General features: G+C 41.7%; 1 protein-coding gene across 5 annotated transcripts in view; it reads right to left on the bottom strand.

Annotated features, from left to right (window-relative positions):
* Positions 1–2,803: 2,803 nt before the first annotated feature.
* ankrd13b (ankyrin repeat domain 13B) overlaps positions 2,804–23,936 on the bottom strand; it is a 97,000-nt gene continuing 75,867 nt past the window's right edge. Inside the window, exons 2-15 of one of the 5 annotated variants that reach the window (XM_012953577.2) lie at positions 22,353–22,488; positions 18,947–19,071; positions 17,407–17,452; positions 14,090–14,233; positions 13,098–13,287; positions 12,290–12,356; positions 9,551–9,632; positions 8,221–8,285; positions 7,187–7,317; positions 6,829–6,986; positions 5,722–5,874; positions 5,201–5,361; positions 4,152–4,228; positions 2,804–3,439 (exon numbers count right to left, since the gene is read on the bottom strand). In XM_012953577.2, coding sequence (XP_012809031.1) covers positions 3,250–3,439; positions 4,152–4,228; positions 5,201–5,361; positions 5,722–5,874; positions 6,829–6,986; positions 7,187–7,317; positions 8,221–8,285; positions 9,551–9,632; positions 12,290–12,356; positions 13,098–13,287; positions 14,090–14,233; positions 17,407–17,452; positions 18,947–19,071; positions 22,353–22,488 — 1,725 coding nt within the window. In that variant the 3' untranslated portion in view covers positions 2,804–3,249. 5 annotated transcript variants of the gene reach the window in all.

Raw genomic sequence — 23,936 nt, forward strand, 5'->3', positions numbered from 1 at the left:
CTCTTTTTACTTTTCCCAAGGTTCTTACAATCTAATCTGGGAAAGGTAAGATAATTGATAAGATCATTTTCATGTTACTTACCAGTCGTCGGTGTCCGGATATCTTCGAAGGTAGTGATGTTCTGCAAGGAAACACATTGCCATTAAACACTGAGCTTACTGAGGGAACCAGTCACATATAAGAACCCAGCACAGAGGCCTTTGCCAAATGGCCATGTTTCTGCTTTTCCCAATAAATTTTCAGTTAAATGAAACCACAGGCTGCTCTATCATATACTCGTGTCATGACCACCCTCCATCCCATATGGTCCCCTGGTAATTATACCACTGTACCCACTATTTTATACACCCGGTCATCCCACTGTTTGTCAGAGAGTCCTAATGAGCAGCCCTCAAACTGGACAGGTCTTACTAAAAACTGGGTGGGCTCTATACAGATAAAGGGTGTGGCTAAGCGTAATGAAATGTGGCTTAAAGTTCAGCAGAAGAAAAGTTCTGAATGTTTACAAGAGAATGCTGGGAGTGACACCTTTATATTTCTGGGGTCAAAACCATAAAGTAATTGATGTTAAGCACAATACTTACCATAGTAGCCAAGAAAGGCCTCGTCGATGGTCTGCAGCTTAATATAGTCCTCCAGGACTGTGAAAAGCACCTGTAGGTAAAAGAACGTTAGGCACTCATTACTCAATGGATCTATATGCTGCCAGGGAAGAGGCTAAATTTGAGAGACAGTGTATGTAGAAAGAAGTAAGACAAAATTGTCTCAAAGAAAAGAAAACCCTTTAAAGTACCCTGTGTGCCATTACCATTAAATTGAAGGACACACAGTATCTGCAGAGAGGCAAGCAATATGGCAGCTCCCACCTTTATGTGTAACAAAAAATATGTGAAGCGTCAGATTGTGTATAATGAGACCAAGCACTCAAGGAAAATAAATAAGAGAGAAAGAGCACTTTAGATGAGAGCCGAGTTTTACTTTCCCTTTATTTGTAATATGAGAATAAATTGATTCCTTACCTTTACCTCTGGCATTCTGCTGCCTCAAAGTACAGCCACCTAAAGGCAAGTGATACAAAGGGGCATTATATTGGCAGCACAGACACAGGCAGTCTCAGCAATAGGACTTGTATGTGTGGGTATAGCTTTCTATTCCCAGTCACATATCAGTATCAGACAGTATTCTGGGCAGACTCGCTACATAACAAATAGTTAAAGATCAGTAAGATTACCTCTTAAAAGAAATGAGCCAGAAGGTGCCGTTGGAACCAGAAGTGCCAGATGGTAAACTCTTCTGGTTCAGATAGTGAGGGGTTCCTCACACTTGAGGGCCGGCACAAGGCCGGGGCACCCAAGGGAGACCCTCAGTAGAAAGTGGCTTTCCCCAAGCTCAGATCAGAATGGAATTGATCGAACTAAAGAGGAAGCCAAAAATTGCTCAGGAATCGCAATTGAAAATCGCAGGTCGCACAAACCACAGCTCACACAGCAGGAACAGCACTATAGCAATCTGTATGGAGAAACCATAGAATATAATATAAAGGCAAGGAAACTTCAGATAATTGGGCTTCAGGCAGGGCCACCAACAGGGCAGTACAAGTCAGGAGTCCCATAGCAGACAAGATGTTTAAAGGTATGATTTGTCATGAAAGGGTAGGGCCCAGCAACCAGGGGGCCCAGGTGACCAGTGGGCTAATGCTAAATTGGTATTATGGGGCCCCATCATTACTGATGGCCTGCCTTCAGGTTTGACCCTGCCCCCCAGCCAACCACTCTGGGTCCCCTATGGGGGTCATCCCCACAGCTTAGGAACTAGTTTTAGATTTAACCCCCCCACCTCCAAAACATAGAAGTAGTAAAGCATGCAGTGTTTCCATAGCAAGTGACAAGTGCCAATTGCAGAGGGGCAGAAAGGGCATTTATGAACATAGGTGCTAAATTGCACCAGTGTGGTAACCCATAGCAGTCAATTAGATCTTTGCTTTTATTTTCATGGAGTCCATATGGCTGTATTACTGGGTAACTGTAATGTTAAACATGTATATCTCTCACATTAAACATTATTATTCAATACAGCCCCACCATGTACCCTACTGCCCCCCCAATGACCAAGGCAATTTCATACATTATTCTAATGTAAAATATTCTAACACTGTGTATAAATCAGTCCTAGTGCAATTCTGCTAGAAATAATAGCAGCTTTAGATTACTGCAATTACATTGCCTTAGTACCCCTAAATACATCATAGCAGGGTAGCCATTTGGGGGTACAAGGTGCCCAAATCTAATGGGCCCATCATTTCTAAAAAAAATAACTAAATACTGTCAAGTAGAACACAGGACAACCCAAAATAGTATGGGGGGGAGAGTGTTTTGCTGGTATCCCCCCCCCAACTGTCAAATACTTGTTGTGTCCCTCAGCCAGAGCCAGCATTAAAGTCATCTCCAAAGCCCATTTTAGAAGAATTCTGCCCAAATGAACTAAATCCAAGCCCCACTAGTCTCAGGGGTACAGCACTATCATTATAGCCACTCTTTTTGGAATAAAATAAAGTGTTTTTGGCAAATAATCTCTCTGAAGGGAAGATCACTTACCTCTCACCACAATGCTCACCAACTGAATAACTGCCAAAGTCAGCACTTTGGCAGTTATTCAGTTGGTGACATCACAGACTGAAATGTACCCTGTTCATGAGTGAGGTTTATATGCCATTAGTTTGCCCTTATATGTGCAGAAAGAGAATGAGCCCTACAAACCTAATGTAGAATAATTCCAACAACAAACACACCCACACACATTGCACAAAGAGAATTCACATTTCTTTACTTACAAGTAGGTACCATATTAGAAACATTGATCAGTTTGCTGATAAACCACAAAAAAAACAACTTTTGGGCCTTGATGTGTAATGTTGTACTTTTGCCACCAGCAGCAAAGGGATTACACACCAAATGAAACAAGTATTGTTATTTTGTGGAATCTGTATCCAGTGTATGGTTTATCGAGCTACTCCTGGTGTTGTGGCTGTAAGGTTGGGTGTAGTCAAATTAAAAGTCTCTAGTGGTGTGTGACCCTTTCCTCTGGCTCTTGTTGTGATGCATTCTGTGTAACAGGAAGCCCCGTCTGTACCTATCACCAATCACAAATAATCCTTTTTTAAACACATGTAGAGCTGTGGCTTCAGGGTGAGCCTTTGGGCCGACTCAGTAGACCTCCTGGGATGGTTGTCCTGTCTAACAGAAGTGCTGTTACTTCTCAGTAAGGGAGAGCTGCAGGATTCTTTCCAGTTCTTCATCCTCCTGCTGCTTCAGCTTTTCAGATTCTTCCTGCTCCTTAGCCGACAGCTCCATGGCAAGCCGCAGTTGCTCTTGGTAAGTGCTGAATGCATTGCTAGGATCTGTGTGCGGAGGGCTGCGCGGCTGTGTGTGCTGGGGGGTTCTGTAGGGAAAGCCCGAAACCATTGTGATTTCACCAGGCTGAAATGTGCCCCCCACCTCCACCAGCAGTTCCAATTTGCTTTAATGGGAAATGCCTCTATCTTATGGAACAGGTGCTTTCCAGGCTTAAAATGCTTTTGAGCTTCGTAGGGCTGAAAAGCACATGTACCAGAAAGTTCAGGAATTTTACATACAAATACTGCAGGAGGCAGTTCCCCATGCATACTCACACATTTTATCTGGTACCTTTGCAGAAGGAAAATAAAGCTGATATCCAAAGGGGAAATTAGTCACCCGCAGTTAAATTTCTGATTGATTCATTTTTACAAAGTCTCACAAGTTTCCTCCTGTAGGCAACTTCGTGGAACTTCGGAAAAAGAAGCAACGTGTATGCCTTTCCACTATCGACTCACTCTATTGCTGGTGGAAAAGCATTTTGGGGAGAACATATAATCTTGCAGACAGCACCCTGGTTAGAATGAAACTCAAGGCAGCAGTGATAATCACTGAGCCACAGTGACATTACCCAGTAAATGCCTTTGGAATAAGGGATAATAGATATAATTCCAGCCAATCTCCTCCTTATACTTAGAGCCTCTGCATACTCTGCATGTTGTTAAAGTATGCTTATATTATACAGAACAGGATTAAATATTGTACTGAAATGTTCAAAGGACCCTTCCTCCCCCACCACAGAGCTATTTCTTACCCACCTTTCTCCTTTCCGCCCTTCACCGGACACAGGATGGGTTCCTGGTTTGCTGTTTGTAAGAGCTTCCCAGATTGTAACCTGCAGAGTTGGTAAAGACAACGACAAGGCTTATTAAACATAACTGAGTCTTCTTAGAAGACCTTGCTCTGCAGAAGATAAAACTGGCACCAAAAATGAAGTTGCAGTCCTGTCAAGCCTCAAACACCTAGTGGCCAATTTATCAAAATTCAAGTTTGCATCTTTTTAGCGATTTAAGAAAAAATGCAGTGAAGAAAGGCAAATGTGAATATACTCAAGAATGTCCAAGAATAATCAGTATTTATTTAAGAAAAAATCAGCAAAAATTTGCAAAAAAAAATCTTGGCAAATAAAAGTAGTAGATGTGCAAAAGAAGTCAATAGGCATTGTCTCTAACTACTTTATTTATTTATCTACTCAAATATTACAGTTTCTTACCCTCATTAAAAAAGAATAAAATAATGTGATTCTCGCAAGCATGCAACCTTTTTTGCAACAAATTGCACACAGGAATATTCTGTTGGCTTTTTTTTCTTAAATGAACTAGTGTTTGTGAATAAAATTTGCACAAGTGCCGCCTTGAGTCACAACCTCATGTTTAGAGAGCAGAAAATGATGCTCGTCTAAGGGAGGGAGGTCTAATCATTTAACTTGCTTTTGAGGAACAAGTAGCTCCTTCCAGAACAGCTGAAAGAGATATTGAAAAGGGACAGACAAATAGCATCCTACAGTGGTGAGAATGTCCCAGGCAGAAGATGCGTGAATCTCAAGTCAAAGTTTATTGCCTTAGTACATGGATACATATTCATTTACACATGTGAGCCACATTCAAATGGAAAAAGAGTTGGGGAGCAACACAAGCATGAAAAAGGTTTCAGGGCTGCCAAATACAAGCTGTGACTGGCTATTTAGTAGCCTCTATGTGGACTGGCAGCCTCCAAGCCAGCAATTTAAAAATGATCACCTGCAACATCCAAGGGGTTGGGGATCACTGCCTTAATCTTGGTATTGTGGCACTGGTTGGTATCTCACCTGATCGTACTCACTGCCGGCTTCTAACAAACTTTGCTGGATAGCAAACTGCAGCAGGTCATCCTCTTCCTCCCTCATCGTTTCCCGGTAACTACCCACCATACTGTAACCACGAGGTGCTTCAAATAATGACTGGTCCATCTCACAGCCTTTGCCAGAAGCTGAAAAACAGATATACAGGAATATTACTGCTCCATTCACAGAGATGAGTTTTGTGGATGAGATGCAGCAAGGTGTACTTGAAATCACCATGGAAACGGAACATTCTGTGTGCGTATTCTGGAAAACCAGCGGAGGTGAAGGCCTACAAGACCTATCTGAAATGTTGATGTTGATTATACTACTTTAATCAAATGTGCTCACTTATTACTCTGATAGTGACATGATGCATGGCTAATGGTCATTTTTTTCTGTTGTCACCCCATCCCAGGGCCTCTTTGACTCTATGAATTTGCCTTGCTGAGCCTGACACATACTGTTGGCAGCCCTCTGTCCCGTGTCCCCCTGGTGTGGCATCATACTTATTGAGCTGGTGCTGCTAACACTGCAGGAGTCACTGCTCGGAGAGGGGGCCTCACTGCTTGGACTCTGGCGCAGGGATGACACTGGCTCGTCACATCCGTTCAAGTTACCGAAAGTTATGCGAGCATTCAGGATATGGAAGATGGGTATTTCTGTAGAAACATAACCAGAATGGGTATCAATGAGTATCTTCAATTCATTTAATGCAAAAATAACTGGGCCCCAACACTCTTGCCCCCCCCCCCCCCCCCCCCACCACTGCTTCCTCTGTAGTTATGCCCGTGGGTGTAGGAATGGGTTTGCTGTATAAGGCCTCATTCTATAGACTTCTATGCATGTGACTTCCAGTGGTCACTTGGGGCAGATTTATCAAAGTGTGAGATTAGAGCTCACCAGAGAAAAACTCACCCATCCACAATCACATTGTTCCATTCCCTTTTCAATTAGGCTAAAAAACTTTAATGTTTTAATAAAATGAGAAAATAAATGAATAAAGTTGTTAGAGACAATTCATTGTTGACTTCTATCGAACCTCGCCAGATTTTACTTGCCGAGTTTTTTCTGGCAACTTTTTGCAGATTTAGGAGGGGACCTACCCCCCACCCAGGTCAAAAAGCCCCCTTAGGCCTGCATAGACCCCCCTCACCTCTCTCTTCTTGCATAGTGTATAACTATGGCCCTATCAAAAAACCCAGCCTAAAAAAGCAGAGCAGAGGGGCTTCAAGTCGCCAAATCTATCACTTAAAAGTGAAAGAGGGGTTAATGACTATACCCGTGGGGTTAGGAGATGAATAAATAGCTACAATTTACAAATTAAGTTTTCAATTATTATCAGTGTCTACAGCAGTTTCATTGTGCTTGGAACTATAGAAAGATGGGGAAAGGGTGTTGGGACTTTATTCAGTCTTTCTGATAAGAAGGTTACTAGACTATGAATTCTGTAGGGAATTAACCAGTTAAAATAAACTGTTGACACTTTAATATAACATTCTTGGGAACAAACCCTGTTTCTTTTTCATAGATTTTCCAGCCCCCAGGCATCAACAAGTCAATATCATCCTTAAAGATCAGCACAAAATCTATTCCTTTTAGGAACAGCCACTCACCGATTTTGACGGGGAACCCTGGGGGTAGCCTGAGAGTTATAAAGTCACGCAGTTTCGCAAAAAGTGCATTGCTTATTGCCATGAGGTCAATGATGGGGGCAACCTGTTCAGACAGTGACAGTGGATGGTCTTCACACAACCATAGCTTGGCTTTGAACCTGCCCGCCAGAAACAAACAGAGAGGCATGTGGGAAACAGAAAACATTGGCAGTGGAGAAATCCTGCAGTTTGCAAGAGTGAGGAGCTGCTACTAAACGATTTACTTCTTCAAATGCTCCCAGTGCCTAATGCAGTCCTACTGTAAGTCCACCAAAGGCTGATATACCCCAGTTACTGCTGCGAATGGGTTCTGACTTACTTCTGGGTTTTGGTAGTGAGCTCCATAGGCCTCCCCATATCCCGATGTCCCAGCTCAAAGTTTGGGTCAAAGTATTCATCGGGTGTAATGGCTGTGGGATTTGTCTGGCTGAAGGTCTGAGTAATTAACGTCTGCTAATAAAGCACAGATGGATTTAAGAGAGATTTCATAAACCAGTTATATACTGTATATATACAGACTATAAGGTATATTGATACAATCTATACATTTGGGGAAACACTGGTTTGCAAATTTATTAAAAAAAGAGTGCCACTGTTTTACCTAGAGAAACAGTTTAATATTTATTATAATAAATATATTTGTGGATATTACTCCTCATGTTCCCCTATAGGTCCATTTTGTAAGGGTTTATAAGAAATGCATGGCTGAAAGCAGAAAAAGTTTCACATTTTTCTTCCAATCACAAACTTGGTACATAGAATGTGGACACATGGGGTCCAAGTTAGGATGCACCGATCTGCTATTTTTTTAATTCGGCCAAACCCCGAATCCTTTGTGAATGATTCGGCCAAATACCGAACTGAATCCATGCAAATTAGGAAGAGGAAGGAATAAAGAGAACCGTGTGCAAAGCGTGTTTATGTTTATGTGACAAAAAGTCACATGCTTTTAAGGATTTGGTTCGGCCAGAGGCGTGGATTCACACAGAATCCTTCATTCAGTGCACATGCCCCATGCACATTTTTTAGTGGTGAATTCACACTGGTGCAAGTGGGCCCCGAAGGGGACCTGTGTGCGATTGCACCCTCCGCATGCCTGGTAGCCCGCCACTGAAACTGATTAAGTGCCCCATGAAACAAAATGCAAAAGGCTGTATCTTTCTTATGTCACAGATGTTTTTGCACTAAAGTCAAGCAAATTTTTTTTCAAATAAAGTGGTCCAGTTTGTGCCAGCAATGAGTTCAGTGACTAGCTGAAGTCTTCATTTAACCAATGATATGAGGACAGACAAGAGCTAATAAATAATGCCACAGTGCAGTTACCAGAGAAAATCTAGCAATGGCCATACTTACCCCATTGTTTGGTCCAACGTGCTGCTCTGCTATCCCTAGGAATGACTGTAGAGGGGTTTTACTGCCTGGAGATAAAATCAGAAAACTTGTAATACTAAGCAACATGATTATAAAGAAATATTCCTCCTTTACTAACAGCCTCTTACAATATTAGGGGTCATTTACCATGACTACGACGCAAGGGCTACAGCATTAAGAGGTGCAACAATGTGCCCCTGAGTGTTCATTCAAGAATCACTTGCACCTGGGGTCTTGTTGCACTCTGCACCTCTGGAGTGCACCTGTACTTGTGGGTGCTATTGGTAGGGCAGGGTGTAAAATGTGAAAAATATGGCACCTTGTGTTGATTTTTTGCACTTTGCACCCTGCCCTGCTAATAGTAAATGACCACCATTGTGCTCAGTTATGTAGTCTGGAGGCCTGGTCAACAAAAATATAGAGAAAATAGAAACTGTTTAAGCCGTTTTATTACATTGTACATGTGTGTCCAGCTTTCAAGCCCTGGACAACTGTTAATTCAGATGGTTCAGATTCAGCTGAATATTTTCTGGATTCAGTACATCCCTAATAATAGCCCTTAATTCTTAAGCCGCTAGGCTGTGCAAAATGAGTTCAGTGGAGGAAGCTAGCTGTACTATACAAAAGGTTTACAAAGACAGACAACAGGGCACAGCATTTGTGTGTATACAGGACTAAAAAGAAGAACAAAAACCCTTGGTGATTATGAAATGTTTGGACAGTCTCATGCTGTTCACAGGGGAATGAAAAATAGGGATGCACCAAATCCAGGATTTGATTTGGGATTCGGCCAAGATTTTGCCTTTTTTGGCAGGATTCGGATTCGGACGAATCCATGGTTCTGGCCGATCCGAAACCGAAAATCATGTGACTTTTTGTCACGTAAAAAGTGGATTTGGTGCATCTCTAATGAAAAATAATATATGGCACTCAAATTAAATTTGGGCTAAAAAGGATTGCACTGGACAGGGCTGGATTCTATCTGTTGAACATGGAGAGATGACAAGTGAGCCACCATTAAAAAATATCTTTTTGAGTGTTCTGCACTTAAAATTTAGCACCCCCCAGTGATTTAGACTTTCCTTCTCCTTTAAAGGGGAGGGCATTGCTTGGTAGCTTAATGCATAGAATGTCTTATTGTCCTGTATATATTGATAATGGGTGCGTGTCGAGGACCTTTTGTTGCTGTCTATAACAATATCCTATGCCTACATAGTAACAGTTATAAGGTGTCTTGATCCACCATAGTGATGAAAATGAAAGATCTCACTTGAGTGATCAGCTCTTGGTTTAAATACTTTTTATTATTTACCTTTGCTTTTCCCTTTGTGCTGGTCTGATAGATGCTCTGTGCGGGTTCTAGTGATAAGTTCTACATTGGAAGCGCCATACACCTAAGGGGAGAAACAAAGAGAAAGAAGTGCATTGCAGTAGAGTCTGATTATCGAGGCAATATCTCTCTGTGGCAGGCACTAAATACACTCTATAACGCATGGGCACCTGGGACTCTAGCGGTACTGCTATTATTGCATAACTCTAGGCACTGCTAGGGACACGGTCTGGTTTGCTTGCTGTTGTGGCTTGGGTAATGTTTTCTAAAAAAGGAATTATCCTATCTCTTCCACCAGACTCCCCTACGCTAGTCTATGAGGAAAGGTATAGTTTGCTGTTTCACTAGAACATTAAGGGGACATGGTTAAAATGTAGTTAAAAAAGCTAAAATAATAACATACCTCAAATACAGGCAAGATGGAATTATTCATGGTGTTACAGGGCAAGGTGGTGGTCGGTTGTGGTGTTACTCTGCTAGGTTCGTATGTGGTGTCCCAAGACAAGGTGCACCTTGATTGTGGCCTTACAGGAATAGGTGGAATTTGATCACAGTGTGTAGTGCAAGTTACAGTTGGGTCACTGTGTTACAGGGCTAGGATTAGTCTTGTTGTGGTGCCACAGAGCAAAGTGCAGTGAAGTGGTAGCATTACATGGCTAGGCGCAGTTTGGTCATTGTACTACAGGATTCCACCATAGTGGACAGGGTCACATGGCTAGGTGCAGTTTGGTTATGGAATGACAGGGCTGGCGCAGTTTGGTCATGGAGACACAGGGCTAGGTGCAGTTTGGTCATGGAGTCACAGGGCTAGGTGCAGTTTGGTCATGGAGTCACAGGGCTAGGTGCAGTTTGGTCATGGAGTCACAGGGCTAGGTGCAGTTTGGTCATGGAGTCACAGGGCTAGGTGCAGTTTGGTCATGGAGTCACAGGGCTAGGTGCAGTTTGGTCATGGAGTCACAGGGCTAGGTGCAGTTTGGTCATGGAGTCACAGGGCTAGGTGCAGTTTGGTCATGGAGTCACAGGGCTAGGTGCAATTTGGCCATGGAGTCACAGGGCTAGGAGCAGTTTGGTCATGGAGTCACAGGGCTAGGTGCAATTTGGTCATGGAGTCACAGGGCTAGGTGCAATTTGGCCATGGAGTCACAGGGCTAGGTGCAGTTTGGTCATGGAGTCACAGGGCTAGGTGCAGTTTGGTCATGGAGTCACAGGGCTAGGTGCAGTTTGGTCATGGAGTCACAGGGCTAGGTGCAGTTTGGTCATGGAGTCACAGGGCTAGGTGCAGTTTGGTCATGGAGTCACAGGGCTAGGTACAGTTTGGTCATGGAGTCACAGGGCTAGGTGCAGTTTGGCCATGGAGTCACAGGGCTAGGTGCAATTTGGCCATGGAGTCACAGGGCTAGGTGCAGTTTGGTCATGGAGTCACAGGGCTAGGTGCAATTTGGTCATGGAGTCACAGGGCTAGGTGCAATTTGGCCATGGAGTCACAGGGCTAGGTGCAGTTTGTTCATGGAGTCACGGGGTTAGGTGCAGTTTGGTCATGGAGTCACAGGGCTAGGTGCAGTTTGGTCATGGAGTCACAGGGCTACATGCAGTAAAGCAGAGTTCACACTCCCTGGCCAATGTATTACTGCAGATTATTTATCTTTATGGGAATTTCAGGTTAAATCCACAACCATACAATGATTATGAATATTGTTACTCTTTGTCACACATTTATCACATACAGAACTGTAGCTACTGTACAATGAAAATGGGAGACCATAGCGGCATCCTCATGGATTTTCTTTATAAACCCACACTTTAAACATTCTTTTCATGGAGATGAATGTGTGTGGGTTGTTGGGTATTTTAAGTAAAAAAATATATTTAGCTTCCTCCTCAAATGCTAGAGAAATTATCAGTTTTACATTCACTGAAACTGCACATCAGTCAGAACCCCGCTAGGGCCCTCTATCCTCATGGTCACCCCTCTAAGTGACACGTGGCCTCATTCCCTAACACTGGGCGGATTTGCCAAAGTGCAGTACCCATTGTTACAACCGCTTACTTTCTATCTGCTATAGACTGGTTAAAACTAACTGCTGGTTGCCGTTTTGGGTCTGTGGTTTTCCTATTACACCTCTTATGCAGAAAGGATGCAAAGAAGCAAAACTGAGGCTAAAGCAACTCCCAGTGGTAGCTAATAATATTAAAGGAGAAGGAAAGGCTAAACCACTTGGTAGTGTTTCCTGTTTCGTGTGCTTGTGCATGTGCATGTGCAGTAGGGTGAATAGTGGAACTTTAACAACAAAGTCGGCTTTTCACTCTACTGCGCATGCGCCGGCCCAGGGATTTTGGCAGAAGAAAGAGGAAGAAGGAAGCCCTCGCTACAGGTACCCCCGGCTGGTGCAGTTTTCTCCTAACAGGGGTTCCAGCCTGGGGTAAAAGATAATCGATTCAAGTCACTTGGGGGTGCCTAACATTTTGGCACCCCCAAGTGACTTAGCCTTTCCTTCTCCTTTAAAAGTATGTTTTGTTTTATTTGGCAACAGTATGTTCTTTCCAGCTAAAGCCTACTGACACCCCCATCACATCTCTTCCACTGACCCACATTTCAAGACAACCCATTGTGAATAACACCAAGTCTGAATTTGAAGTCTGAATACTTCCACATAATAAAAACACACCCTATTAAATGGATGATCAATTTGCTATAGATTTATGGAAAACTTTCTAACCTACCTTTGCCTCATATCCATTGACGACTTCAGTCTTCTCACTTCTCCATCCAAGGATTCCTGATTTGTTCCTGTACAAGGAGAGACGCTTAGTGTGACAAAGTATTGTCCATGCACCCTCACATCAGATATAAAGAAAGGTTAATTTATGGCTGTAAAAAATGTTGTGACATGTTCTGTAGTGCTTTTATGAATCTGTTTCAGCAGACAAGTGGTTTATCTCATGCATGCAGTAAGATGGGTGGAATCTAACAAGAACATAAGCATATGGTAGAGGAGCAAGAAGAAGACAAGAAGAAAAGAGTCTTAGGATTTGGCCTTTTTAGTCTTATGACAAAAATTATAGATATCAGGGTGTCGGGGTCAGGGTGTCATGGGAGTCCATTAAGTGTTCTGACTACTACTTAATAAAAGTATATGGACTCAAAGCAGAAAACAAAGGCCTCAGGGAAATGTATAATGAGCTTCCCCTTTCCCTTCTGGGCTCCTTGTGTTCTCAGAAATAATTGACAACAAAAGCTTATTATGCAGGGGGGGCTACTAAACTCTCTAATAATTATTTAGTACCAAACAAGAAAAGAACCCTGACAGCATATCTTTCATTTGGCATTATGCAATCCCTCTCGCTCTCTCTCCCGTGCCACCTTGGCACATAGATGGCACATAATTGTCATAATTGGCAAATAGTACTTTTCCTTGAATTCCCCATGACCACTCCACAAACTACAAAATGAGAACTACAAGAGGGGTGTTCTACAAGTAACTTCACATATGTAATGTTCAACAACCGTGTTGCTTTTTCCTATACTGACCTCTCAAAGGCAATGTTCTTGGTATCCAGCTGAGTGGTCACTACAGGGGCTGTCAGCCGGCTCATTGCCTGCTCCTCGGTGGGCTGCACAGCAGCCAGGAGAACTTCATGGTCCTGGGAACCAAAGGTCAGGGTTTCAGTGAAGACCACACGTCTGTCGTGATCAATTTCCATGACCACTGCACTCGTGTCTGTGGACACAGGAGACAAAATGAGCAACAATCAGTGGGGAGGACATATTCAAACAAGTGAACACACTCCAACAGGAGCATTGCCTTTTTAACTCTTGCTAAATATGTCCCTAAAGAAAGTCAGGACAAACATCTGAACCCAGAGCGATGTTAGCTAGAGTAACAGTTGCACTGAATAAATCTTAATTAACAAATTACACTACAAAAGTTTATCAAAAGCACAGAGGGCGCAGAGTTTACTATTGCTGTTTAAAATCAGCAATAGAGTTGGAGATCCATAGTAAATACACCCGACATGCTCTTTTACTAAAGTGGAGTCTATCACATAACATTTATTGGTGGCTAAAGCCCAAATGTGGACAGGTGCCACTGGTCTGCCATTAAATATTATATAATCTGATTCTTAAATTGTGTATCTGGGAAATTCTACAGATAAATTCTATTAAAATATCTCAGGGTGTTCCAAGTACATAGAATCCAGAATGCTAAAAGTCTACAGATAACCACATCTCAGGGTGTTCCAAGTACATAGAATCCAAAATGCTAAAAGTCTACAGATAACCACATCTCAGGGTGTTCCAAGTACATATAATCCAGGATGCTAAGGACATACTTATGGGCTCAGGCCGTACAGACCTAGTGCAAAATATTTCCCACCAAAGCGGGCTTAGTTAATTATTTCTAGGTATTTTTATGTATTTTTCCACCACAGCTCATCTGAGAAAGGTCTGGAAGACATATCTTTTACAGAAATATATATGCAACCATTCCACATGGTAAGTACAAAACAAAAAATTCTAACCTTGACCCTTGAAAATGAAACTGCGGTTGCCTCGCTGCCACGTCATGTGATCAAACCCAAGAAGAGTAGTGTCTACTCGAAGGTTTTGTCCACTCTTCCACACCTTGTAGGTGTCGCTGGGACAGATCTTGGACACCAAAGGGACTATTAAAACATAACAGATTTTGCAGTAAGTACAATGTATTTTGCAGAATATAAAGCTACATTTTAGACATTCTGGAGGAAAATAAAACATACAAAAATACTGTAATATGCAAATTCAGTTTTATTTGGCCAGATGTGATGGGAAAGAATCAGTATTCCCTTGAATCCAAAAATTATAGATGTAGTGCAGCCTTAAAAACTATTAACCCTGTATGTGCCCATGTCGTAGAAAAGTGACAGAGTGCAAGTTGATTAGATTTGACATTGTGGTTGCATTCAAATGGAATGGGAAAAGAAAGTTGCTAAATAACACACATTCCTGAAGCTTCTGTGTGCCCTGCCATTTAGATGGTTAAAAAATCATTTGATATTATTGGGACACTGCAAAGATCTCAATGTTAATATAAAAACAGGTTAAATGTACAGGACCTTTAGCTACAGCAGATGTACCAGGCCAGGGCTGAATACATAGGGAACAGGGGACAATCCTGAAATCCATGCTTAATACAGTCTGTAGTCTATGCCATTATGGTGATTGGGCAGGAGAGGGATACAGTCCCCCTCCCTCAGCAACTTACAAAAACATAGTGGAATTTCTTTTTTTTATATAAGCAACCATGGGTCACCCTGAACCTGTTGCCCTAGGCAGGGGCCCTTAGCTGCCTATATAAAAGAATATGGCCCTACACACTTACATTTGCTTAAATATACATAGATAAAATTATACTGGTCTCAAATGTATTTCTTTCTAGCACTACTGCTAATGCAGTTAGCATAGAAAAGAATTTTAATTAAGTGATTTGCATTTCATTTGTGGTGAGTTTGATGAGCCTTCTATTTTGGAAGCTTAGTTAGTAGTAGAGGGTACTGTTTTAAAATAACAGAAAAAAGGTTGATAATTTTAAATGATTTGCTTAAATTAGACTCTATGGAAAATGGACTTCCTGTAATTCAAATTTTTCTGAATAAAGGGTTTCTGCATATGGGAACCCACACCTGTACATTTCCTCTCCTATCAAGCACAGTAATATTAGATAATTTTAGAGTTCAGTGTTCCCTTAAGGCAGAAAGTTCAGGCACATATCTAGAAGACTCATAGGCAAGTGGGAGGGTGAAATTGTGATGTAAATAAAAGCTTAGCAGGGTATTCAGACACTATCAGTAATCCCGCTTTATTAGACAGGCAGTTTTCCAAATGTGAAAATGATATTAAAAATAGACAGGCGATAATGTTACATATTAACTATAGCTCGGCGTGGAACCTTTGTTAGCATTGTTTAATCAAAATGGAGTCAGTTGTTCTCCCTTTGTCAGTTTGCACCATGATAATCATATGACAGCTGTTCTGAACTGATCTGCGCCCTGAACAACTGCTGCATTTTGTATGTACAAGGCGGAATTCATTGAGAGCAATGCTCATTAGGAACACTGTGTCAGATTAAGCCTCGAACATAATAAATCAGCCTTATCACCCTTAGTGGAGCTACATTTAATACTTTATTTTGTTTAGTCGTGCCTTTTAGTCTGGATTGTCTTTATTTTATTCACCAGGATCCTTGCCTAGAAGCAATTAGTACCTATAGTAATTAAAATGGGTAGATTGTTAAAAAGGGTGGTGTTTATCTACCATGTATATACATTTTATAGAGAGAACAAGGCGACCATAACTTATGTGTGCAGAGACATTACTGAATATGTGCATTTATATATAATGGTAGCTAGCTTATTGATTGTCTCTGCTGTGCTAAATCTGAAAATTCTAAAAAGAAAACAAAAGGAACAGTGCCATAAATTGTTATCACTACCATTGAAATACATTGAAAGTTATATTGCCATAGTTCTGATGGGTTTTAGTTGGATCTGTATTACTGGGGGCTGATAAGTATGTTACAGAGGTTAATTTATCATTAATGTTTATTGTATATTTTTGAAAGGCAAAGCATCGGTCAACACACCATGAAGGGCTCGTTTTAGAGTAAAGACAGAAATGGCTCCAGGGCTACAGCCTAAATGGCCCCCTTAGGCCAGCAAAGTCCAAATCACATATTATCATATTGTCTCACTGTTGTTGAACTTGTAATTAAACAACATATGGAGCATCAAAGGATGTACATCCCTGAAAATGTAATATCTCAATCTCAATCAAGTGTGCAATGGCCTGCTTCTTCCCTAACTCTGGCCCTGCTGGCAATATCAGGGCCCCATGCATTGTTAGAAATAGAGTTCAGGTGTATTTTCACTGAACCTGGGCTTGTAAAATATCCCTGCACCATCACAATCCTAGGTCTTGTTTCCCCATTGTCATGGTCGAGCATACAGATCTGGGAAGCTAATTGTTTCCTGGGTAATAAACAAAATAATTGAGGACCAAGGAAGAGATAAAGAGTGGCTGGATTTATATGCCTGTGTGTTATTGTGTGCATGGTGTACACAAAGCTTCTCAAACTCTATGTATATTTTTTGTGTAATGTAATCTCAGGAGAAGGCAGGGGGCAGTATTTCCCTGCTGGTTGTATGGCTGATATCACATTCAGTATTCACATCCAAGAGTAACTGAAGTCAATGGGGGCATGTGGCACAGCACTGATTGGCCATTCACTTCTAATTTCTATTAGTGTCAGTCAGACTAATAGCATAGCAATGTCCGCAAGGCCTTGGGCCCAGACATTCAAGCACTTACAGTGCCCCCTCTAGTGCATTTTGCCAAATTAATTTTTTCATTTCCATTCTTCATCTTTCAGCCAGATGTCAAAGGGGAATGTGGGGTTGGGGCGTCGTACATAACTGATACAAATATTCACATGTAAAGTGTTATGTGCTGGTGTAAAAGATCCGATTAAATATCTGTGTATGCAGAGAGGGCATTTTCCAGAGCCCACAGCACCAGAGGGGCCCCATGGAAAAACAAAGAGGGGATGTCCAACCTACAAACCACTAATGAGAGACAGTCACCAGTGTCTCTCTCTCTCTCTAACTGCACTCCCCCAGCCAAATGCACCCCAGGCAGGCGCCTTGCCTACATATCCCTAGTGTTGGCCCTGCTGTCAACAAAAGCTGTAAATGGGCAGGCTGAACATTCCTTTTTCACCAAACCACTTAGAGGGGGGCCCCAGGAAATGTGTACAATATGTAAAGTTCAAAGTAGTTTGTTTATTTCACGCCTGGCTACTCACCCCAGCTGGTAAACTCCCATTTCATTTCTACGTAGAAGTCCTGGGCCTGAATAAAGGAGACAAAATACACTTTATAGACATTTCCAGCATTACATAAAACAGATATGTAATATAGAGTAGCTTTCAGTAGTAATCAAGAGAGAAATCAAGTGTAATCTAAGGGTTATATATAAGAATGAAAAAATCATTGGTAATGTAAGGGCAAATACAAAGTGTTCTCCATTTCTAATAACCCACAGCAAACAGTAAATTAGGGATGCATGTGTTGGCCCAAAAACCTGTAGTATAGATGGGTTTACCTGCAGGCCAGAGCGAAACAAAAAATTGTGTTTACACAACTATTTCTTGGAAAAGCTGTAGTGATTGTGCCTAACAGTCCATCTATATTATATCCATGTAAGTAAAAGCTGCCCTGCTGGACTGACCTGCGGCTTGCATTAAACATCTGCAGGGATGGGGATGCAATGAGTGCGGTGCAGGAGTAATCTCCCCTCAGCTATTATCAGTGCAAGTTTAAAGCTAGGTACATGCATTCAGATCTACAGTGAGTTAGGCAGGCCCGGACTGGCAATCTGTGGATTCTGGCAAATGCCAGAGGGGCTGCTGTAAGATGACATAGACAGTCACTATTTATGGGGCCCATGGGAAGCTGTTTGGGCCTCAGTGTACTTAGAATACCAGGGCCTATTTTGGATTCCAGCCCAGGCCTGGAGCCAGGTATTCATGTGACAAAATACGGTACATATGTTGTGATTTGATTATGGGGCAAATGGATTTACCAATATGTTCAATCCAAATCTGCAGGATTTTGGGTGGTTTGTACCCCAACACATGGGCAGATATCAGCCCTATGGCCCTGGTACCATTTTCACACACTGCTAATAAACATGTTAATTATGAAAATTCATTAAAGGAACAGTAACACCAAAAAATGAAAGAGCTTTAAAGTAATAAAAATATAATGCACTGTTGCCCTGCACTGGTAAAACTGGTGTGTTTGCTACGGTAACACTACTATAATTTATATAATAAGCTGCTGTGTAGCCCCGGGGGCAGCCATTCAAGCTGGAAAAAAGGAGAAAAGGCACAGGTTACATAGCAGATAACATATAAGTTCTGTAGAATAAAATAGTGTTTTATCTGTTATCTGCTATGTGCCTGTGCCTTTTCTCCTTTGAATGGCTGCCTCCATGGCTACATAGCAGCTTATTTATATAAATTATAGTAGACTTTCTGAAGTAAACACACAACTTTTACCAGTGCAGGGCAGCAGCACATTATATTTTAGTTACTTTTATACACTTTCATTTTTTGGTGTTACTGTTCCTTTAAGTGTGAATGTGATGAGACAAGAGGGCAGAACCCAAATGGGCTGGAGGAGATAGTAATTGCTGCTTGTGGAAACAAAAGGATACTGTGCCTTTAGACTGTAATTGGGAAAGGACTGAGAAACAATAAAGAATATGTTTGCTTTATTCAAGAAATGAAAAAGCATTTACACAACAAAATACCAAGTCTGAGAATCCAGGCAATATGTTACCTTCCGAAGTTTCTCCAGAAGAATGGGAATCCCTGCCAGACGCTTGATGGCCCTCTGGTAATCACGATACCTTAATACCAGCCGCACCAATTCTAGGTCCCGTGTGCTGACGGCTTCCTGAAGCACTGGGGGCAATAGAGAAATTGCATCAAGCTGTTAATAACTATATCAAAAGCATCACCTTAATTAAGCTATCCAGTCTCATTATGTCTCTATATTACTAAGTAAGCAGGCCTGCCCCTAAGGGTGCCCATGGAGCACTTGGGCCCCTTGGGTGGTGGGCTCTACCAACAAGCAAAATGGGACCCCAATGAAAATAAAAACACCCCTGGCATGCACAGTCACAACTCTGATCCACCCTAGACTCTACCTAGTTATACCAAAACTGCACCCACGACCCCCACAAACCCTACACATATCAGCAAGTCTGGTTCCTTTGAATCACCTTGTGTTCTGATCCTGAAAGTGTACCTAGAATCCCTGTCATAAAGAAAGAAGGGGCTACTGCTTATTTGCAGAAAGGAGTTAGAGAACGCCACAAGAGTTCCAGGAAAGCAACATAATAAATGAATACATAAAAATTGCTCAGATCTCTTTTTGTGATATTACACATTTTTTTAAATGTGATATGATATCCAGACTTCCATAATATAAAGATTCTGAATTAATATACCTCTGCATAGAACATGTAAAGAACATGTTCTGTTCTGCAGTTCATGTTGTGTAAGCTAACATCCCAAAATGTTCTCTAAAGCCCATTGCTAGCTACAAAACATATAAAAAGCTAAATATTATTCAGACAGAATACAGGCCACAGAAAACTGCAACGGAAGCCAGTCCTGGATTTGTAGCAAGGCTGCGCTTCAACTTCGCTCACCTACAGAGCACTGGGGTCTAGGCACGCTGGGATTTCTATGTGTCCTTTCCCAGTGCTCCATGTGCGGGACAAATGGGTGCGCTTCTGCGTGATCCTGGGGAGAGGAGCGGCTGACAATGGGCGGCTGACAGGGGGTGGCCTCTGGGCACCCATTGGACAAATCCGGTGCTGACAGAAGGTTTTGAGGTATTTCAGTTTAAAGTTGTTGGAGGGACAATTATGAGTATTTTGTCCTAAAGCTACAAAACACTGGGGACATGAAATGATCCAAATTGCTCTGTGTGCCATTACCCTTATTGCAATAACACACAGGGTACTTTGTCTTCCTGTGTGCAACACAACACATAAAAATGCCTTTCTATTGACCAGCAGGTAAGTCAATCAAATCGCATAATCACATTAAAATGCATCGACAGGCAGTTTTGCACAATAACATGTTTTGAGTAACATGAAATATCTGGGGCATTCAGAGAAATGACAAGTGCCCCATATGCCACTGCCCTAAAGGCTGACATTATAGCTCTCTTTATAGTAGCCTTTAGAACTAAGGGGTCCAAAATCATATCTGAAATCCACTGTGTATATCACTGCAGGATTTATCAGTGATTAAGCTTAGATGATTACAAAAATGTCAACAGCAAGGAAAGGTGCATTTTGGGGTGGCAGCATACAGCTGTTGGCCTTGAGAATTGGCACAGCATCCCTATGCTATATGAGTAAACAAAAGCCATGTTTCCTAGGGGTTTTACAGACCCAATAACGTGCAAATAAAGAGGACACTAGCATATTCCCACTGGAAACACAAGACAAGAACGGCTCTGAGAAACACTTCGGATGCATGTGGCTGTTGTGGGAATAAAGACTGTTTATTGTCAAATCTATTCCTGACAGCATACCTGTCTATTCTCCGACTCTTCTCAGTTTTGTTGTGTGCTGATGAGATAGAGGCTACCCACACATTAATTGGTGCAATAATATTGCTTGCTATCTAATATGTTTTTCTCCCCATCTAATTTCAAAATATATCCCCTGGAGGGCCAAGACTCACAGTTTAAGAAGTGCTGCTCTATTTCCCCTGCCGCCAATGGTGTGACCTTGCAACACTTTTCCCAATGCAATTTCATATCAATGTTTGTGTATTACAACACTAAGCTGCATTTTAGCACCTGTTGTCCCATATGTGAGACATTATGGCTTTCACAGCTTTGCTAGCACTAAAAAATGGATACACATATAAACTACACTAGGCATGGCTTTTAAGACCTGCTAACCTTATAAACAACAATAATATTATGCTATTTCCAGGGGCATATTTTGTATATAGGCACCCAAAAGCATGTACTTAGGATGGCAGCTTTAGGGGGGCAGCTTTCAGGTGCCTATATAAGAAAAATGTATTTAAAAGAATTCCCCCTCCAGAGGAGGAGAAACCCCACTATTCCACAATCAGGAATGCACAAAGACTGTCCTGCGAATGTGCCAGGGAGGGGCAGAGCGAAGAATGGTATCGTGCCGGACATAAATACAGCACTGGCTATTTCTGCTACATAGTATAATTAGTAGAGACTATTCCATGTAGAGCGATGTACCATAGTGCAGAATAAGAAAGAAAGAGGGTATTCTGTGCTACCAAGATACCATTTATTGGCTCACTGATTTATGTAAAACCTTGAAAACTTGCGTTGTTTTTTTTTTGGATAAATAAATTCTCCAATGCCTTATATATTATGACTGATGAAGAAATGTTTTTTGGTATTATATCACCAAAAATAAACTTGTTTTCATCTTCAGTGTTCTCCGGTAGCTATGGGTATTGAAACCAATGCCAATAAACTGTATACCAAGCTCTCACTTTCAGCTAAGGGTTTTAAGCTGTTTATTTATTTAGTGTACAAGGCCCATGGCCTGAACAGATTTATGCCATATGAGGGGTCACCCTGCTATTGTATTAATTATGCAGAAGTGAAGAAGAGCTGCAGCTACATTAATGTCATTAATTAACCCATTCAGTATGATCTGTATGCAGTGGTGCAACTAGATGTTACTGGACCTCAACTTTAAGAATTTAGTAGCTATCAGAGGATTTATAACTTGTAAGTTCAGCCCCAGGCAAAGTTCTGCCCACGAAGGTGCCCATTATGAGAAAGAATGCAACTAATCTGCAGATATTTTACAACAACATAGCAAGTAAAAAGCAAGTTTATTCTAATGCTACATAACACTAGCAAAACATTAGGCACTGGCTCTCACCCAGGGGTGCTGCTGCCATGAGGCGAAATGAGAGACTTGCCTCAGGAGGCAGTGTCCCCAAAGTTACTAGGGGTGGCAACAAGCCACTCTTGGTAACTTTAAGAGCCTAATTTCCATTTTTTAAAACAGAAATTCGGCTCTGCCAGTGCATAGAGTGCAATTGTGTTCTCTACACTAGCCATGCAGCTCCCCCTGGACTCCCTTGGGAGCTATAAATTTAAGCACAGGGGGCGGCATCACAAGAGCTGCCTTAGGGGCCAGAAAAATCCCTGCTCTCACCTGTCCAACCACTGCGGTTCTCCTTGCTGACGTCGGCACCATGTTTTAGCAGTACTTTTGCGCATTCCAAATGTCCCAGTGTTGTAGCGAGGTGAAGAGGGGTTCGTCCCCGTGGGTCTACCTGCTCAATATGCTCCTGGAAAAAGAAAAGAAGAGAAACATGGATTTACACAACCTCTTGTACCAGTTCACAGTTTTCCATCATGAATAGGCTACTGTACCCCTGTATGGGTTTTCTCAGGGTACTCTGTTCCCTCCCAGACTAAAAAACATACAGACAGGCTAACTGGCTTAAACTGATCATTATGTGTGTGAATGTGATAGGGGAACAGACTGCAAGCACCACTGGGAGAATAGGTTAGTGGTACTGTGTATAAATACAAGATAATAATACTAATAATAATAATACTAATAATAATAATAATAATAATAATGTTATCTTCTCTAAGGGGCTGATTTACTAACCCACGAATCCGACCCGAATTGGAAAAGTTCCGACTTGAAAACGAACATTTTGCGACTTTTTCGTATGTTTTGCGATTTTTTCGGATTCTGTACGAATTTTTCGGATCCAATACGATTTTTGCGTAAAAACGCGAGTTTTTCGTATCCATTACGAAAGTTGCGTAAAAAGTTGCGCATTTTGCGTAGCGTTAAAACTTACGCGAAAAATGCGCAACTTTTCGCGTAAGTTTTAACGCTACGCAAAATGCGCAACTTTTTACGCAACTTTCGTAATGGATAGGAAAACTCGCGTTTTTACGCAAAAATCGTATTGGATCCGAAAAATTCGTAAAGAATCCGAAAAAATCGCAAAACATACGAAAAAGTCGCAAAATGTTCGTTTTCAAGTCGGAACTTTTCCAATTCGGCAAAGTACCGATCATTATGAAAAAAACGCAATCGGACTCCATTCGACCCGTTCGTGGGTAAGTAAATCAGCCCCTAAGTGTTTAGATCTTTGCAGGGTGTGGTTTATTGGTAGAACTAATAACTTTGGGGGTAATGTAATGGTTTTATTACATTACCCCCATTTAATGGAGTACTTACTTCATCGATAGTTTTAGTGTAGGGCAAACAAGATATTTACCCCATACTCCAGTAACAGAGGGGCCATTTGAGGGGGAACCATACTAAAAGTATTATACCATGTAAGCATATTTTGATTTTTGGTTAGTTAGGGAGTCTTTTAGAAATATGATTTTATTAACATTAACTGGGTAAACTAAGCCCTTTGGTGCCTGCAACCAGCATGGCACAGTGGCAGCAAGATTAGCAGCGCCTTGCTTGGCAGCCTTACCCAAACAATGCCAGTCTTTATTGCAAGTGCCTTCACAGAAATGTGCAGCATTCCTCAAAGCCCCTCTATTAAAGTCAAGGCAATTTCAGTCAACTGACAGATGAAAGAGCACAACATAACATCTAAAAATGCTATTCCATATTCCCCTTTATAATGCACAGGGCACACACTGGCAAAACGTTGTCATTGTTGCTTTTCCCCAATTTCCAGCTTTGCAAGCAGACACAAAGATGGGAGGAATGACTGGCAGAAATAAACTGCCGCAGCTCATCCATCCCTTCTTC

Source organism: Xenopus tropicalis, chromosome 2 (genome assembly GCF_000004195.4).
Source record: "Xenopus tropicalis strain Nigerian chromosome 2, UCB_Xtro_10.0, whole genome shotgun sequence".
Taxonomy (NCBI): Eukaryota; Metazoa; Chordata; class Amphibia; order Anura; family Pipidae; genus Xenopus; species Xenopus tropicalis.